At 41.5% G+C, this 19,829-nt stretch overlaps 3 protein-coding genes across 3 annotated transcripts; all 3 read right to left on the minus strand.

The window, feature by feature from the left end:
- Positions 1–220: 220 nt before the first annotated feature.
- On the minus strand, positions 221–5,263 carry homeza (homeobox and leucine zipper encoding a). Its single transcript, XM_076745649.1, has 3 exons — positions 4,854–5,263; positions 4,041–4,132; positions 221–3,660 (listed from the first exon to the last, which is right to left on the minus strand). Exon 3 carries the CDS (start codon positions 3,631–3,633, stop codon positions 1,639–1,641), a length of 1,995 nt encoding a protein of 664 aa, XP_076601764.1. The 5' UTR covers positions 3,634–3,660; positions 4,041–4,132; positions 4,854–5,263; the 3' UTR covers positions 221–1,638.
- Positions 5,264–6,255: 992 nt separating this feature from the next.
- dhrs1 (dehydrogenase/reductase (SDR family) member 1) lies at positions 6,256–9,978 on the minus strand. Its single transcript, XM_076745265.1, has 9 exons — positions 9,881–9,978; positions 8,580–8,727; positions 8,349–8,492; positions 8,178–8,257; positions 7,715–7,847; positions 7,451–7,594; positions 7,298–7,367; positions 6,963–7,043; positions 6,256–6,842 (listed from the first exon to the last, which is right to left on the minus strand). Exons 1-9 carry the CDS (start codon positions 9,883–9,885, stop codon positions 6,706–6,708), a joined length of 942 nt encoding a protein of 313 aa, XP_076601380.1. The 5' UTR covers positions 9,886–9,978; the 3' UTR covers positions 6,256–6,705.
- Positions 9,979–12,750: 2,772 nt separating this feature from the next.
- Positions 12,751–17,953, minus strand: LOC143328747 (dehydrogenase/reductase SDR family member 1-like). The gene is made up of 9 exons (XM_076744043.1): positions 17,856–17,953; positions 16,555–16,702; positions 16,324–16,467; positions 16,153–16,232; positions 15,690–15,822; positions 15,426–15,569; positions 15,273–15,342; positions 14,938–15,018; positions 12,751–14,817 (listed from the first exon to the last, which is right to left on the minus strand). Exons 1-9 carry the CDS (start codon positions 17,858–17,860, stop codon positions 14,681–14,683), a joined length of 942 nt encoding a protein of 313 aa, XP_076600158.1. The 5' UTR covers positions 17,861–17,953; the 3' UTR covers positions 12,751–14,680.
- Positions 17,954–19,829: the final 1,876 nt, after the last annotated feature.

The raw sequence follows: 19,829 nt of genomic DNA on the forward strand, positions 1-19,829 counted from the left end.
CTGCTATATTATCTTATTGATCATTGGCTGCTTTGTCTGTTGTTTCTGGCAATACAATCTGTAGCAGCAGTTTATATTAGAGGGATTTCTGCATTCCTTACACAGCCACTTGCTTTCTGCTCACAACACAGAATTTATGTTGATGAAAAAAATAAATTTGATCAGTCAGAATCAGTCAGTCATTACAGCACACACATAAAAAAACATTGCTTGCACACAATTATAAAGGCAAATCTTTTACTGGTTTCCAGTGACACTTGTGCCAATGGGAACAGGAAAAAAAATACATTGAAACATCTGCAAAGGAAGACACCAAGTGTTATGGACATTTCCTCACAGCATGACACTTGCATTAACTTTCCATAACTAATAGAACGACAAAATACAGTGACGCACACTGCTTCACCAACATTCTGGTCCTCTAGACTTTTTTCAGACATTTCTAATGAACTAAACTCTGACTCCATTTAAAGCCCACACCACCCCTGTAGGATAACTAAGAAATACTATAGAGTATGGAGTTTTTATGAGCTGATAACCTGAATGGTTTGTGCTATAATTCATGATTTGATTTGACAGAAAGGTATTCTTTTTTCCTTTGGATTCAAACCCTTTGCTACTTATGCAGTACATGTTATCTTATCCAGTTTGTTTATATTACAAACCATCAAGTCACACTCTAAACCTATTAAGACAAAAGAGATCTAAAAATACTGACTGAATCAATGAGGGCAAACCAAAACTGAAATAGGAAATTCTGACATCTGTATGATGTGATTGCTGGTTTCTCAGTACTGTTAGCCTTTACTGTATTTAAAAAAAAGAAAAGGAAAAAAAAAGGTGCAGTTCAATGCAAATGACAAGTAAAGCATTCAAATAATAAACCCAGTATTACAGCAGAGTGTAAAAAAGAGAACTGAGAAATGCGTTTCAGAAATGTGCTGCAGACAGTAATACAATTAGATGTATCAAGCTTTTTTCAAAGGGCATGAGCACTGGTTTCAGTGTTAATGGATCAAGAATGACACTGTTAAGTTAGGAACTCAAAGTCAAAGAATAGTATTTAATGAACATAATGGCAGCAGGCTCTAAAACCAAAGTGCAAGATGTCAATTTAAAGTGTACATGTCCAGTGTGCTTTTCATGACGAGGAATTATTGGCTGTAAAGGAATGATTACACACAGTGATCAGTCAACAAATTCATCAACGTAGACTTTTTCTGGAGCAGTTACTCATCTGCTATAGTCAGGTACCAAAAGTACAACCAGTTTAAATTATACTGCTACAATAGCATACTAAAAAAAAAATAAAAATAATCTGTAGCCGTGATGTCTAAACAAAAATAGTAGCTCAAAAACATAGCAAACCAGTGTACAAGTTACTGTCCTATTTACAGCAACACAGGGAGCACAATTATAATCCACTTAGTCCAAATATATTAGGATTAGCAGGAAATGCAGCATATATAAAAATCACAAACCTAACTTTGGGTTTGTACTGGGAAGACTGGATGTTACAAACCTGCCTCAATTAAAGCAATTTAAACCAGAGTAATAACTATGCTTGTGGGTGCAAAGGATGTGAGGAGCCCACTCCACCAACTTTTTATTAATGTTTTTAAGTCTGGTTCCAGTGTCTTAATCCATAACAATAGCCTCTTGGTCAGTCTCCCCAACATCCTGAGAGGCAAACCAATCTCGCACTTGCTGGTAGCTCATTCTAGATTTCTTGCATAGAGAGTCAAGATCTTTTTCATGTAGTGAGCCTGTTGAAAGGTAATACGCTACCAATGGCTGGATATCAGGGGAATCTGTACTTGCTGCGTATGCTTGAGATTTTCGTTTGCGGCCACCCCCAACCCGAGTGGATGTCGCAGAGCCACTTCCATTAGTTAAACCACAGCTACTTTGCTGGGCTGCTACTTCTGCCAAGAACTGGTCTCGGACCCCCTTCACCCAGCGCAGCTGGCCGTTTTTAACAGCATACCGTGTGTCCCCAAACCACTGAATAACATCTGCACGAGGTAAACCTGTAAGCTTAACAAGTTCAGTGTAATCTTCACTCTTGGGCCACTGGCAGCGCAAGAAGTGCTGCTTTAACACATCCAACTGCTCCTTGGTCTTTCTTGGTCGCCCAGCAGGAGTAAGCGCAGGGGATGTGGATGAGGAAGCTCCTGAGACGCGCAAGGGAGTTTGTGAAGGACTGGCTTTGGCTGAGTGGGCTGACTTCTTTGATGTGCTGATGCTCTTTGAAAGGAGTTTATTGGGCGAGGCAGTCAGTGGTGGGCTGCCAGAGGGGGAAGAGTAGGGAGAGGTTTTTAATGTACTTGATGGTTCCTGTGGAACATCTGGCTCAGTCTTGCAGGTCTTAGTCAGTTGCAAGGGTTGTTCTTCAGTTTGTTCCTCATCTTTAAAACTGTCCCCATCACCAGAAAGCTCCTCCACAACATCATACCCTTCTGTGTCGATGACCCTTTCCCCAAATGCTTCCAGGCTGTTTGACAAAAAGGTCTGAAAGAAATGTGAATTTCTAATCCCATTGCTTCGGGCTGCCTCAGGACCCTTCACTCCGTTTAGCTGACGAGTCTTTTGAGTAGTAAGTGGAAGAGGTTGGTCATGTTTACCTCCAACTGCAGCGTGCTGAGAGTAGTTCTGGGCTGCTGCCAGGCTTCCTCGGCCAACCCTAAGCTGGTACCGGCTGTCACTGAACCATTTACGAATGTCATTACGGCTCAGCCCAGTTTCTTCCTGCAAACGCCTAAGCTCTGCCTCTGCAGGCCAGTTCTCTCTCAGAAAACTCTTTCGGAGGGCAGCAAGCTGAGCTTTAGACTTTTTGTAGCGCCCATGACGATGCTGTCGAGAAGATGACTCTGAAAGGTCAAGGGACATATCAGTTGCTGTGCTTGCTGGCGTGTCCGTTGGTGGGCGGTAGAAGTATGAATCCTGAGGAGGCGGGAGGGTGGAACTGAAACACGGGGCAGTGGGTTTGGCTGGTTTATAGGAATCTGGTGACTCACACTTTGGTTTCTTCTTCTGGGGGGTGCAGCTGGAGAGAGCAACCTCTACTTTGTTGCTATCCTTATCCTCAATTACCAATTCCTCATAACTTCTGCTCTTGCTCTTCGTTTTGGCTTCCTCATTTGTTTCAGTAGAGTCGTCACAAAGCCCGGGCACTGCCAGCTTCCGCCGTGTCTCCTCTATCTCCTCTGAGGACCAGCTGATTCCGTATTTAATTCTCTGCACCATAAACCACACTTTAACTTTGTCCAGTGGCAAGGCACATACCCGAGCCAGGGTGCTAACCTCATGGGATGACGGGTATGGAAATAAGTTAAAGGCTTGGACCAGCTCTGGGATTGTGTCAAGTTCACGGGTTTGATCTGACTGCGTCCATACCAATTTCAGTCCCTCTGACACTAGAGGCAGGCACACAACAGAGTTGTGGTTAGTGGTGAAACTAGCCACACCACTTGCGTTGCTTTCAGCTGAGCTGGCAGAGTGGCGCAAATCCTTGGAGGAGCGTTTAAGTTCAAACTTTCCATCACATTCCGTCTTTGTTATTTTCCCCTCAAAAGACTCCTGTATGCTTGTGAGTAGTCCATTTCTGCCATTATGTTCACCGTAGGTCGCCATCTGGGATAGCAAAATAGGCTCCGTCACCTAGTGAAGAAACAAAAACCGATTTAGTTGGTGCTTTTTTCCAAAAGTCAAATGCCAAGCTGTTTTCATGTCACAGATAAGATCACTGTGAGGAAAAGGAAAGTTTAAGCAAGGATGTTTGATGTTTTCAGAACTTTCTGTTCTCATTCATTCTCAAAGTCAATTATCTGACAGCTGTTTCCCCTCCCCCCCCACACACTTTGCACTCCTAATTCTGAACTCCCAATGAAACCAGTCGTATACTCTGTCCAGACTGGGATCCCCTCCCCCAAAGTGTGGTGACTGACTTTTGTTTTGTGTGAGTCGGGGGATCGGTCGGGGAGGGTGGGAGTGTGGGGAATGGGGATCTATGAGAAATCCATCACAGTCTACTTTCTCACCCCTTTCCAGTCAGGCTTTGTTCCACTTCCAAGTTCTCAGTCCCCAGAGTTAAGTGTAGCCTCTTCACAATGGCAGACACCACAAGAGAAACCTGAGGATGGCGAAAATGAGTTGCATTAGTCACACTCGAGTCTCAAATCGAGACACACTATCAAATATTGCTTAGGAAAAGTGGTTTGAAAATCCAAATGAATATAAATGCAATTTTGTTCTTGAGCAACAAGTCTTCAGCCAACACACATCTCAATGGAAATGTTAAAGTGAAGTGTAACTCAGACACTTCTTGACTAATATTTATTGACACTTCTTTCCTTTATTAGGCAGCCATTACCTACTTAAATGAATCAGGTGTTTGCAAGTATTAATTGGAAAGCGTCTTCCAAGTAACTATGTACTCTTCACTCAGGAGGATTTCTTTGGGACAGCTGAGGAAATGTTGCGCATTCAGGAGCTTACGCAAAGGCCGACGATTTAGGTCGTCTGAGCCACGCGAGAAATGTTCGAGTGTACCAAAAACATTAGCAAACAATTATGAAATCTCTTTATTAGTCATCCGTGACACACTGCAGGCCGCTGGGTGAGATCATACGGTGGCCTCCCTGCTGTTCGCTGTTCGACTTTGACGCGCTTTCACAGTTTCTAGCCAGCATCTTTGTTTTAGTGGAACAAAAAGCTGGAAAAGTTGCTCCTCAGCCGCAGCAGCAGCAGCTCGGTGTCTCCCCCCTTTATGGCGTACTAAGTAAAACGCTCCTCACTGCACAGGCGCACTCCGCCGTCAGACACGCTTGAGTGAAACATAAAAATAAACTTACCGAAAATGCCAAAACGGCCCTTTCTCTCCGAGGACCGTTCGAGCGAAGAGAAAACAAAAGAAAGCCGGAGTTTCTCCTCTTCCACTCAGCTCTTTACGGCCGAAGTTGAGCCGAAGACCAGCGAAACAATACCGACTGTCTGTCTGTTTGACCCTTGTCTTATTTATCAGGCACCTCGACGGATTACGGCCGGGACACAAAGATGCGAGGCGACCAAGTTTGAAGCCTTTCGCAGGAGTTCATCCGTCGGCTCAGTGCTGCCGTGGAAGGCTCAAATCTCTCAATCCGTGAGATTCACGTCTGGATCCGAGTCGCCGTGACTTCGTCGCCGTCGGTCCATCCGTTGTTGCTTTTGTTCTTTAACTGAGAAGTGTTTTCCCTGTCCGGCCAGATCGAGGCGAGGCGGAGCCGAAGACCAGGAAGCCCACAAGGCCCAACGGACTCTCCCACAGTGACGGCGGGGTGGGTGTGCCAGTCTGGGAGAGCAGGCCATGGATTGGAGGGAGGAGGCGCCTGTATAATAAATCCGTGGCAGTAGGCTCGACATTTTCACGTCAACCACCCACCAGTCCCCGTCCTCCCCTCCCCAAACCAGGCCCACAAACATCTGATGTGACTAGCAAAGGGCATCATCCTCCTGTTACAGTTCAACACTGGATTCATCCAAGCTGCTGTCCTAACTTACAGGAGATTTGGTTTTAAATGAAGAAATGCACTGATATAAACCTCCAAGGCTCCAACTTGTGGAGCATCACCCCACTGATGAGGACACTATATGTTCACTTGAAAAGCAGTATTTTAGCGACATGGGTGGAGTGACATCATTTGAAAGATGAACACATTGTGGTATGTGATAGACAGATTCCACAAGTTTCAGACCCTGCAGGCCACATGCAAAGTCAGCTGCTTTTTGGACAAGTAACAAGTTTAAAGTATGCTATTTGCTGGCAGTAAAGAGAAAAAAGCAAAGTAAAACTGAACTGTTAAATGAGAATTTGAGTGAATCAATACAATTGGAAAAAGCCAAATAATTCAAAGCATTTAAATTTGTGCTGACGGACACTTCGCCTCTGAATTTCTTAAACCATGGTTGTGGCACCGGATCAATTCCCAAAATATCACAAGAATTAAGACCCGGAGAGGTTTAGACATACTGATAACAACTTCTAAATAGCAAGGCAGCCTGTTAGATTCCTCTTTGTGTAGTAAACAAGACAGAAGTGTGCGATCAAGTGTTCCAGTGAGTCCTCCAGCAATAAGCTGAATGCATATCAGCTGATGTTCACTAACTGAACATAAGTGATTTACTATAGTGCAGTCAGGGGTAGCAATTCTAATTACATAAACATAAACAAGATGTATATAATACTCTTTCTGCAAGTGATTCTTTGTGCATTTTTTTATCCATTTGAAGATGCAATTCTTTAGCAGTTGTTACTACGACAAAACAGTAGTAGTAGTAGTATGTGTATATACTCATTGATTGGATATATAACAAATACATGCAAAATAATCAGAAAGCATTTCTAAAATGTGTCCTACTTATCTGTAGATAGTTACGAATCTGTATACTGCCTCAGAAAGTGCACATGTAGTAATAATTAAATCCAGTTTTCACATTGTGTGGCTTCATCCACAGCTGACGTTAGTGTTAATGTTAAATACAGAAAATATGCGAGAGCATTCTTCATGTTTACCTTGTTTACCTCAACTTAAACAATACTCCTTCAAAATATACCATTGTCAGTCTAAATTGTTTAGCTTCTGTCATCCTTAAGGTTTCGCAAGTATTCGGACCATGCAGCTGAAACACAGGCTGTTGCTGCCGCTTCGGTACTGATAAAGGAAATGATCAGAAGCGGCTGCTCGCCAGGGTGAGCACAAAGCGTGGCAGGCGAAGGAATGAAGGGACAACAACTGACAGCCAGGAGAGATATGGGACCTGAGTCAGGAGGAATTTTAGGGAGATGTAATCAGTTACACTCCGTCCTGGAAAGAAACAGATGAACAAAATAGTTTAATAATGTGATTGTACGTCTGTGTTGATTCAAATCTAAAATATTTAAATCTAAAAGAAAACCTCAATAGAAAAAGTTGACACAAACTTACCATCGATGTCCTGTATCCCATAGCGTCTTGCCAGATCACAGGTCATGAGTACTTTCCCAGTCAGCGACATCAGATTTTTATCTTTCAAGTAGAGAGAGAGAAACCAAAGTATGCTGAGTTTGCAAATACACAAGACCCTAAATTAAAACAGTTGAACCAGTAAATTCTTCTCGGCAGTCAAATCTGACAGCATGTTGCGATGCACAGCACGTGCAGATCAAATATGTGCACAGAGTTACTCAAGAGCCACCTTCTGCAAAGCCTCTGTGGCTCGCATCTCAGTCTCCATCTAACAATCTGTGAGGTGAACACCATCTCATACAGTACAATCCCACCTGTTGCCAGCTTGACAATGCACTTCCCACTCAGCTCCGTCGATTCTCCATTGACAAATGCATTTTTTAACTGAGGAAAAGGAAATCCAGAGACTTAGCAAAAAAGTGAGAGAGCTTCCATGAATAAGGATTTGCTGTTAGAGGAGAGTCTACCTGTGAATCCACACCCTGTGGTGCATCTTTCTCCAATATGAGCTGAGACACCAGCTCTGTTTGTACCGCTCCCGGCCACAAGCTGACAGAGGTCACTCCCCTGCTTCTCAGCTCAAGAGCCATGTCTGCTGCCAACCTGTCACACTGGACACAAACCAAATAAAACCGGGTTTGATTACACGGAGCCAATTATACAGTGCATGGACTCACATTTAATGAGATTTTGGTCTTAACAACATATGGTTTAATGAGAAGGGAACTTACCGCGGCTTTACCAACGCCATATGGCACATTGAAGAGGTACCGCAGCCCCCCCACAGATGAAACGGTGACTATCAAACCCCGACCTTGAGCCACCATCAGCCGGGATGCATAAACCGAGAAGAAATAGTGGCCCCTGCCCAAGAAAGAAAAATGAAAAGAAGTCAAATCATTTTTGTCCACTCAGTTTAAAACACCTCTCATGAAGTTCAAATGTATACAGCTTGAATTACAGTAATCATACTACTAGTCACACTACGCTTCACATCGCTCATCCCAGTTTCTTGTTTTATTCGATATTCTGAAACAGCTGCTTCTGACTGAGAAAAATCCCCCTGAACACTTAAAAGGTCAAAAACAAGTTGAGCTATATCCGGATATCTGTCACTAGACACAAGGAAGTGATTTAGCAGCAGCCAGTGACTCAGTTGACGTGTTAGACATGACTAAGGACAAAAACAAATACCTGAGGCCTGTGTTGTTGATGGAATCCCAAATGGACGGATTGACCTCCCAGAACTTGTTGCCCATATTGTCAAAGATAGCCTGGAACGACAAATCACCCACAAGTTATTCTGCTATTTGAAGTGGCGCGCTGCATGCTGAGCAGCGTTTGATGACCGCGCCGTGTACCTACCTGTACTCCAGCATACGCATTGTTAACCAGGATATCCAGCCTGCCGTTCTGCTCGCGTTTGATCTGCTCAAACAGCTCCTCAATGTCTTCGTCTTTCGTAGAATCACAGATAACTGGCACGCAGTTTCCACCCCTCTCCTTGACCTGTGTGGACAACAAACATGTCAGCTTTAAACCAGCCTAATACTGTGTGACGTAGCTCTTATGAGAAATTCCAGCTCAGAGTTTCACCTGTGCGGCGGTTTGTTTCAGAGTCCTCTCCTGGCGTCCTGTGATGTAGACGGTGGCTCCAGCCTCAGACAGCTGCAGAGCTATTCCTTTGCCAATACCTCTGGAGGCACCTGTCACCACACACACCCAGCCAGACAAAGCCATTTTTCTGCAGGGGAGGAAACACAACAGGTAAACTAAAAGTGCATGAGATGCATCGAGGTCTGTGTTGGCGAAAATATGATCAGAGGTCAAATGAAATGCGAAATAATAAGCTGAACTTGCAACATGGTTGCATAAATGAGACTCATATGTGATGGGATCTGGAAAAACCAGTCACATGTCGAAATTTTACCTTTTGAAGATTTTAATATCACCTAGAAGCTTATTTCAAGCTCTTTTCAAATCTGTTTTCATTATTTTTATACATCAGGTGTTACGATCACTCAAAGTCAGCTGATCAGTAGGATTTTTTGGAGCAGAATTTTGAGGAAAAACACGTTTAATATAAACCCAATTTCACCAATAGTTTGACTTTCGACCTATTTTCACGTTTTCCTGGAAAAGTGCCAGCGCGACATCCGACGGGTTATCCTAGATTCCATCACATATCTCCACCCACTCCCCGTAGTTCATCTGAACTGGGTTTATTTTATTTATTTTATATTTTTTTTTCTCTTCAGTATTACACAACTACCTAAGGTTCCGGTGATTCAACATTGTGCATGTACAGTTGACAGGTGACACCGATTTAATGATAAGAGTGATCAGTGAGTTTCATGACGCCCTGAGAAAAAGACTGCAAACATGCCCAAACATCACAATTATAAAAACATATTTATAACATAATATGACACAACAAGGCCACTGCTCCAGGAGGGAAATACACACACAAGGAAAGTTTACCATTGACTTTTTGATGCCACCAGAAACCAGTTTCTCACATAACGAGAAAAAACGTCCTTATGTAGAGAGATCTTTTTACATAAACAAACTTAAATGCCACAAGGTCACGTGTTTCTGGTTCTTAGATTACGATATATTATCCCATTGATTCTCATCAATACGTTTTTGTTTTTTTCATTTGGATGACAGTTTTGCTGTTACTCGACCGAAACTCTTCCCGTTATGACACGATGAGTTGGTAAAACAAAAACACTTTCAGAACGAGAAAGATTCAGTCAAACACTTTTCAGAGGAACTGAAGACTCGTTGTTAAGCTCTGAATAAGTTATGCTTCATGCTCATCAGACTCTGCTAACGGATTGTAAAATTAACTTGAAAATCAATATAATTCGTACAGTTGCAATAAAAAGCAATACCTCATTCCGCAGAAAGCTCTAGATTTGGTTACCAAGTCCCAGTGATAGCTCCTGTGAGGAGACCGACGAGAAACTAGTGATGGGTCGTACCGTGTTCGGTGAAGTATGTATCGATGCTTGTGTAGTTAAGGGCGAATGACGTCACTGATGGCGTTCTGGCCCAGGAATTGGTTCGAGTGCAATTTATATACCGGAAAAGGTCCGCTCGCACTTCGTTGGTTAATGTTGGCGATTTGTTGGTTTGTGTGTGACATAGAGGTGCATTTTGATGGAGCCTGTGAGAATGAGAAAGTTTTCCCCCGTGTGGGAACACTTTGATCTGATCTCTCCCAACAAAACAAGTACACTTACAGTTACATTATTACACGTGTTTTGTGTTTGTTATGCAATGTACTATATTTTTCACTGTCTTTTAATCCAAGGTGAAGTGTTTGTTGTGTGCTAAAGAATTGGGGTACTCATCCATGCTGAGGCATTCTTGTGCTTTGCATGAAAAAAATGAGGGGAATGTGGTATATTTTGTTTCTGAATAAAAATGAATGAAGTCCTTAAGTTGCACAATCAGATTCTCTGCCCTCTTTATGTTCACAAGCACGTCCACCGATCCTTACCTTGTTAAAACACTGCAACAGTTTGACAACAATTGTTCCCCTGTCATTATGAGTTATTCAAACGTTGACAAAATTATTTACTGATAAACATTTGACATGACAATCAAGTAATATCAGATTCCACTGTATTGTCATGTTACATACCCATAATACACTAAACAATCTAACAACAATCAAAGTTTTATTTACATGAATGATACATGAAATGCATTTATTAAGATTACTTGGTTTGTTTTACTTGGCAGTCATTCCCATGGTTGCACTGTTGCAGGACAGTCTTGAGTGTATTGCAAATTGATAAAATTACGATTACAATTACTTATAATTTACAGGTTCTGCTCCGAAGCATCGGCATGGTATGATCCATTACCACCTATAATATATCTGGCTGTTTAACAGTCTTTGACCAGCAGGGGGGATTGTGTGCACATGAAGCCTCGAGAAATGAACCTTTTTGTGAACCATTTGGCTGGAAGGCTTCAAGAAGCTTCATCTGACCATCACTTCGAGAAACGTAGCGGTAGCAACAATGTTAGTGCTGTCTGGAGCTGCGTGATGTTCTACCGTGAGGCGCTGCAACCAACATGACAACAACGTGATAACATGGGTACAAGGGAATCGTGGCCGCCGTAATATCGCGACAACACGTAAGCGAAGAGTGGAGGTCACGCTGAGGACTCTCTCGCGCCTACTTCCTCCTTCGCTTGATTTGCGGGAGACGTGAAGTGGTATCCCCACACTCACCCCAAATACTCTGGTTTTGAAGTGAATACCGGAAGTTGAACTTGAACGTTTTTTTTTTCTAACTTAATGTTGAAGCGCTGCTTTTTAAAAAATAGCTGCCAGTGACGTTTTAAACGTGAAATATTTCTCAAAATGGCTGAAAATATTGACACCTGCCGCGTTTGACTGATTTGCTGTCGTGTTTTTGTTTGTTTGTTTGTTTGTTTTTGTAAAGTAACAGTTCCGTTTAAACATAGTTGTCAGCTGTTGCGGTGTAGTTGATAACAGTTTACTCAGCTATAGGCCAGAATCAGTGAGCCATCTTGCCGTCAGAGATGATCTTTGAGTCAATGCAATGTAATGCACAGCACTTGACACATGATGGCGCTGTAGTCTTCCTAACGATACATGTAGCCTGCGATTCAATGGCGTGTTGGATTTTATGTTTTTTAAATATCATCATGACATCAGTGTGAATTAATTGATTTCATTACAAGCTAACAGACAATGTTCCAAACTGTATTTGAAGGCATCATTGCATACAGTAGAACAGTAGTAGTAGCAGTATTAAATAATGATTGTTTTAGTCTGGTTTGATGGTTATGGGGTTGGTTCTGCCTGTTTGTGGTGTTAAACTGCTATAATATCACCATAAAGGAAATTTGTAATATGTTTATGTTTGAAAAGATTTAGTCAATCATTATCAACAAATGAACTTCACAGAAAGCTTACATACATAAGTACTGCAAATAGTTTTGTTTTAAAAAAAAAAAAAGAAAAAAAGAAAAGAAAAAGAAAAAGAAAGAAAAACAAATTTCAATCCAAACTAAGCAAATGTAATGCTAAATCCTGATAGTATACTCTATTTTGCAGCATGGACATCTCTGAGATTTCTGCCTCCACTCCAGTGCAACAGAGATCACAGTTCCCTTTTAAAACACTTCCACAGCAGCATCTCTGTTTCCAGAATCACTATGAAAACCAGGTCTGTCAACAGTTGCAATGAAGACTAAAGGAAACACTGTCACTACAAACACACAGTGCTGTTTGATGATTTACCATGACATTTTTAAATGCTGAGATCAACACAGACTAAATACCAGTCATCCCCACAGCACTGCAATGGAGGTAGGAATCACAACGCTGGGTAAACAAATCCCTAAAGTTACATAGAAAGTGTTTTTTTTTTTTTTTGTAATTTGTTGTTATGGTACATTTACATCTTGGACAGATTGGCCCTTTTAACTCAGGAGCATTTGACAGGGAAGTCTGTGACATTGGACGTTTGCACGTGGCGTGCTTTTTAATGGATGCAGTTTTCTCTTCAATCTACATTCTCTACATTCAAAACGCCCTTGTTTAATGAACTCAGCAACATGTGGTTATTGGCATCCCATTAGAAAAAAAAAAAGCCCTGAATCAAAAACATTTATACAATCATTTCACCACATCAGCTTTACAAGAAACACCTACACCACTGTAAACATTGGAAGAGGCTCAGATATCAAGACAAACAAAGAAAACGCTGACTCGTGATGGCATTCAAACATTCACTTTTATGGTTGACACAACCTTTTTACAGCGTGCAAATATTAGCCTTTGCAAAGATTGTAGTTCCTGCGTCTGTTGCTTTCTGTAAGAGCAGCTGATAACAGTGTTTGATAGTATTTTTAGAAAAGTCACATAACGTCTGTCTCCAAGTGGGATGTTTTTGGAAGTTGACCCTGCACACATGGGAAACAAACATCCGAGAAGCAACATACTGTGCTCCCATGGTGTAGGTGGACTGTAAACAGCACTTTATGCAGCGTAGCAGGCCGGCAGAGGAGCACAAGAAGAGAATATTGAAGTAATCACTGTCCACCCACATCCATATAAAAGCTCCTTTAATCATTAACTCAGTGTAAATAGATGTGTTTGTCAAGATCAGCTTGTCTCTTGCAGACGTTATCATCAGGACTTCTGAGTGGAATGAACTCTTCGCTCGGCATTAATTGAAATTATACTGAAGTTGCATTCTAACGAGAATTTATACAGACTCGCATTTCAATCTTATCCGATTTTTTCGCCCTCCATAGAAATATTTTTATGTAGCCACGTGAAAAGCATTTAACTGTCAATGACTTCATCATCTTAAATCATATTCTTAAATTTCTAAAGTTTAAATTTGACCCATCATGGACAGACTCTGCTAAAGGGACATTATTGATCAATAGATTTCCATTCTTTCATAAACATTGTAAAAATGAGCTACGGAGTGCAACATTGCTCAGCCTCCTGTCAGTATGGGTTCAACCTGATTTCTAAACGTTGGCCTACTGACATTGAATTCTCTCTGAGGGTTTCCACAATGTTTATTGAAGTTTACCTTCAGCAAACATTGTGGCTGCAATGCTGATACTAATGACCTTGTCTTGGCCCTTTGTTAAAATTTTCTCACATTTTTTTGAAGTCATTGCTTTGCTCCTCCTTGTTTGGGGAGCCAGCACCACCCCCATACATCGATCATTTGGAGGTATAGAAAGCATTGGGACTGCTGATAGATGAGTGAAGTTTTATGACACAAGGCAAACACTGCAATGGCTGGAGGTTCTTACTTCATGTGGATCCCCCTCCTTCTCCCCTGTGTCTTTCAAGCTTCTGACAGCAGACATGGTAAGGAACAGTAATCCATCCTGCACTCAGTGGGTGAGCAGCAAATAAAACCCTAATTCCCAAAATATCACAAGAATTAAGACCCGAAGAGGTTTACACATACTGATAACAACTTCTAAATAGTGAGGCAGCCTGTTAGATTCTTCTTTCTGTAGTAAGCAAGACGGAAGTGTGCGATCAAGTGTTCCAGTGATACTTGGAGTCCTTCAGCAATATGCTGAATGCAGATCAGCTGATGTTCATGAAGTGAACATAAGTGATTTACTATAGTGCAGTCAGAGGTAGCAATTCTAATTACATAAACATAAACAAGATGTATATAATACTCTTTCTGCAAGTGATTCTTTGTGCATTTTTTTTTATCCATTTGAAGATGCAATTCTTTAGCAGTTGTTACTACGACAAAACAGTAGTAGTAGTAGTATGTGTATATACTCATTGATTGGATATATAACAAATACATGCAAAATAATCAGAAAACATTTCTAAAATGTGTCCTATTTATCTGTAGATAGTAACGATTCTGTATACTGCCTCAGAAAGTGCACATGTAGTAATAATTAAGTCCAGTTTTCACATTGTGTGGCTTCATCCACAGCTGACGTTAGTGTTAATGTTAAATACAGAAAATATGCGAGAGCATTCTTCATGTTTACCTTGTTTACCTCGACTTAAACAATACACCTTCAAAATATACCACTGTCAGTCTAAATTGTTTAGCTTCTGTCATCCTTAAAATTTAGCAAGTATTCGGACCATGCAGCTGAAACACAGGCTGTTGCTGCCGCTTCGGTACTGATAAAGGAAATGATCAGAAGCGGCTGCTCGCCAGGGTGAGCACAAAGCGTGGCAGGCGAAGGAATGAAGGGACAACAACTGACAGCCAGGAGAGATATGGGACCTGAGTCAGGAGGAATTTTAGGGAGATGTAATCAGTTACACTCCGTCCTGGAAAGAAACAGATGAACAAAATAGTTTAATAATGTGATTGTACATCTGTGTTGATTCAAATCTAAAATATTTAAATCTAAAAGAAAACCTCAATAGAAAAAGTTGACACAAACTTACCATCGATGTCCTGTATCCCATAGCGTCTTGCCAGATCACAGTTCATGAGTACTTTCCCAGTCAGCGACATCAGATTTTTATCTTTCAAGTAGAGAGAGAGAAACCAAAGTATGCTGAGTTTGCAAATACACAAGACCCTAAATTAAAACAGTTGAACCAGTAAATTCTTCTCGGCAGTCAAATCTGACAGCATGTTGCGATGCACAGCACGTGCAGATCAAATATGTGCACAGAGTTACTCAAGAGCCACCTTCTGCAAAGCCTCTGTGGCTCGCATCTCAGTCTCTATCTAACAATCTGTGAGGTGAACACCATCTCATACAGTACAATCCCACCTGTTGCCAGCTTGACAATGCACTTCCCACTCAGCTCCGTCGATTCTCCATTGACAAATGCATTTTTTAACTGAGGAAAAGGAAATCCAGAGACTTAGCAAAAAAGTGAGAGAGCTTCCATGAATAAGGATTTGCTGTTAGAGGAGAGTCTACCTGTGAATCCACACCCTGTGGTGCATCTTTCTCCAATACGAGCTGAGACACCAGCTCTGTTTGTACTGCTCCCGGCCACAAGCTGACAGAGGTCACTCCCCTGCTTCTCAGCTCAAGAGCCATGTCTGCTGCCAACCTGTCACACTGGACACAAAACAAATAAAACCGGGTTTGATTACACGGAGCCAATTATACAGTGCATGGACTCACATTTAATTAGATTTTGGTCTTAACAACATATGGTTTAATGAGAAGGGAACTTACCGCGGCTTTACCAACGCCATATGGCACATTGAAGAGGTACCGCAGCCCCCCCACAGATGAAACGGTGACTATCAAACCCCGACCTTGAGCCACCATCAGCCGGGATGCATAAACCGAGAAGAAATAGTGGCCCCTGCCCAAGAAAGAAAAATGAAAAGAAGTCAAATCATTTTTGTCCACTCAGTTTAAAACACCTCTCATGAAGTTCAAATGTATACAGCTTGAATTACAGTAATCATACTACTAGTCACACTACGCTTCACATCGCTCATCCCAGTTTCTTGTTTTATTCGATATTCTGAAACAGCTGCTTCTGACTGAGAAAAATCCCCCTGAACACTTAAAAGTTCAAAAACAAGTTGAGCTATATCCGGATATCTGTCACTAGACACAAGGAAGTGATTTAGCAGCAGCCAGTGACTCAGTTGACGTGTTAGACATGACTAAGGACAAAAACAAATACCTGAGGCCTGTGTTGTTGATGGAATCCCAAATGGACGGATTGACCTCCCAGAACTTGTTGCCCATATTGTCAAAGATAGCCTGGAACGACAAATCACCCACCAGTTATTCTGCTATTTGAAGTGGCGCGCTGCATGCTGAGCAGCGTTTGATGACCGCGCCGTGTACCTACCTGTACTCCAGCATACGCATTGTTAACCAGGATATCCAGCCTGCCGTTCTGCTCGCGTTTGATCTGCTCAAACAGCTCCTCAATGTCTTCGTCTTTCGTAGAATCACAGATAACTGGCACACAGTTTCCACCCCTCTCCTTGACCTGTGTGGACAACAAACATGTCAGCTTTAAACCAGCCTAATACTGTGTGACGTAGCTCTTATGAGAAATTCCAGCTCAGAGTTTCACCTGTGCGGCGGTTTGTTTCAGAGTCCTCTCCTGGCGTCCTGTGATGTAGACGGTGGCTCCAGCCTCAGACAGCTGCAGAGCTATTCCTTTGCCAATACCTCTGGAGGCACCTGTCACCACACACACCCAGCCAGACAAAGCCATTTTTCTGCAGGGGAGGAAACACAACAGGTAAACTAAAAGTGCATGAGATGCATCGAGGTCTGTGTTGGCGAAAATATGATCAGAGGTCAAATGAAATGCGAAATAATAAGCTGAACTTGCAACATGGTTGCATAAATGAGACTCATATGTGATGGGATCTGGAAAAACCAGTCACATGTCGAAATTTTACCTTTTGAAGATTTTAATATCACCTAGAAGCTTATTTCAAGCTCTTTTCAAATCTGTTTTCATTATTTTTATACATCAGGTGTTACGATCACTCAAAGTCAGCTGATCAGTAGGATTTTTTGGAGCAGAATTTTGAGGAAAAACACGTTTAATATAAACCCAATTTCACCAATAGTTTGACTTTCGACCTATTTTCACGTTTTCCTGGAAAAGTGCCAGCGCGACATCCGACGGGTTATCCTAGATTCCATCACATATCTCCACCCACTCCCCGTAGTTCATCTGAACTGGGTTTATTTTATTTATTTTATATTTTTTTTTCTCTTCAGTATTACACAACTACCTAAGGTTCCGGTGATTCAACATTGTGCATGTACAGTTGACAGGTGACACCGATTTAATGATAAGAGTGATCAGTGAGTTTCATGACGCCCTGAGAAAAAGACTGCAAACATGCCCAAAGATCACAATTATAAAAACATATTTATAACATAATATGACACAACAAGGCCACTGCTCCAGGAGGGAAATACACACACAAGGAAAGTTTACCATTGACTTTTTGATGCCACCAGAAACCAGTTTCTCACATAACGAGAAAAAACGTCCTTATGTAGAGAGATCTTTTTACATAAACAAACTTAAATGCCACAAGGTCACGTGTTTCTGGTTCTTAGATTACGATATATTATCCCATTGATTCTCATCAATACGTTTTTGTTTTTTTCATTTGGATGACAGTTTTGCTGTTACTCGACCGAAACTCTTCCCGTTATGACACGATGAGTTGGTAAAACAAAAACACTTTCAGAACGAGAAAGATTCAGTCAAACACTTTTCAGAGGAACTGAAGACTCGTTGTTAAGCTCTGAATAAGTTATGCTTCATGCTCATCAGACTCTGCTAACGGATTGTAAAATTAACTTGAAAATCAATATAATTCGTACAGTTGCAATAAAAAGCAATACCTCATTCCGCAGAAAGCTCTAGATTTGGTTACCAAGTCCCAGTGATAGCTCCTGTGAGGAGACCGACGAGAAACTAGTGATGGGTCGTACCGTGTTCGGTGAAGTATGTATCGATGCTTGTGTAGTTAAGGGCGAATGACGTCACTGATGGCGTTCTGGCCCAGGAATTGGTTCGAGTGCAATTTATATACCGGAAAAGGTCCGCTCGCACTTCGTTGGTTAATGTTGGCGATTTGTTGGTTTGTGTGTGACATAGAGGTGCATTTTGATGGAGCCTGTGAGAATGAGAAAGTTTTCCCCCGTGTGGGAACACTTTGATCTGATCTCTCCCAACAAAACAAGTACACTTACAGTTACATTATTACACGTGTTTTGTGTTTGTTATGCAATGTACTATATTTTTCACTGTCTTTTAATCCAAGGTGAAGTGTTTGTTGTGTGCTAAAGAATTGGGGTACTCATCCATGCTGAGGCATTCTTGTGCTTTGCATGAAAAAAATGAGGGGAATGTGGTATATTTTGTTTCTGAATAAAAATGAATGAAGTCCTTAAGTTGCACAATCAGATTCTCTGCCCTCTTTATGTTCACAAGCACGTCCACCGATCCTTACCTTGTTAAAACACTGCAACAGTTTGACAACAATTGTTCCCCTGTCATTATGAGTTATTCAAACGTTGACAAAATTATTTACTGATAAACATTTGACATGACAATCAAGTAATATCAGATTCCACTGTATTGTCATGTTACATACCCATAATACACTAAACAATCTAACAACAATCAAAGTTTTATTTACATGAATGATACATGAAATGCATTTATTAAGATTACTTGGTTTGTTTTACTTGGCAGTCATTCCCATGGTTGCACTGTTGCAGGACAGTCTTGAGTGTATTGCAAATTGATAAAATTACGATTACAATTACTTATAATTTACAGGTTCTGCTCCGAAGCATCGGCATGGTATGATCCATTACCACCTATAATATATCTGGCTGTTTAACAGTCTTTGACCAGCAGGGGGGATTGTGTGCACATGAAGCCTCGAGAAATGAACCTTTTTGTGAACCATTTGGCTGGAAGGCTTCAAGAAGCTTCATCTGACCATCACTTCGAGAAACGTAGCGGTAGCAACAATGTTAGTGCTGTCTGGAGCTGCGTGATGTTCTACCGTGAGGCGCTGCAACCAACATGACAACAACGTGATAACATGGGTACAAGGGAATCGTGGCCGCCGTAATATCGCGACAACACGTAAGCGAAGAGTGGAGGTCACGCTGAGGACTCTCTCGCGCCTACTTCCTCCTTCGCTTGATTTGCGGGAGACGTGAAGTGGTATCCCCACACTCACCCCAAATACTCTGGTTTTGAAGTGAATACCGGAAGTTGAACTTGAACGTTTTTTTTTTCTAACTTAATGTTGAAGCGCTGCTTTTTAAAAAATAGCTGCCAATGACGTTTTAAACGTGAAATATTTCTCAAAATGGCTGAAAATATTGACACCTGCCGCGTTTGACTGATTTGCTGTCGTGTTTTTGTTTGTTTGTTTGTTTGTTTTTGTAAAGTAACAGTTCCGTTTAAACATAGTTGTCAGCTGTTGCGGTGTAGTTGATAACAGTTTACTCAGCTATAGGCCAGAATCAGTGAGCCATCTTGCCGTCAGAGATGATCTTTGAGTCAATGCAATGTAATGCACAGCACTTGACACATGATGGCGCTGTAGTCTTCCTAACGATACATGTAGCCTGCGATTCAATGGCGTGTTGGATTTTATGTTTTTTAAATATCATCATGACATCAGTGTGAATTAATTGATTTCATTACAAGCTAACAGACAATGTTCCAAACTGTATTTGAAGGCATCATTGCATACAGTAGAACAGTAGTAGTAGCAGTATTAAATAATGATTGTTTTAGTCTGGTTTGATGGTTATGGGGTTGGTTCTGCCTGTTTGTGGTGTTAAACTGCT

The sequence above is a fragment of the Chaetodon auriga genome, chromosome 12, assembly GCF_051107435.1.
Source record: "Chaetodon auriga isolate fChaAug3 chromosome 12, fChaAug3.hap1, whole genome shotgun sequence".
Lineage (NCBI taxonomy): Eukaryota > Metazoa > Chordata > Actinopteri > Chaetodontiformes > Chaetodontidae > Chaetodon > Chaetodon auriga.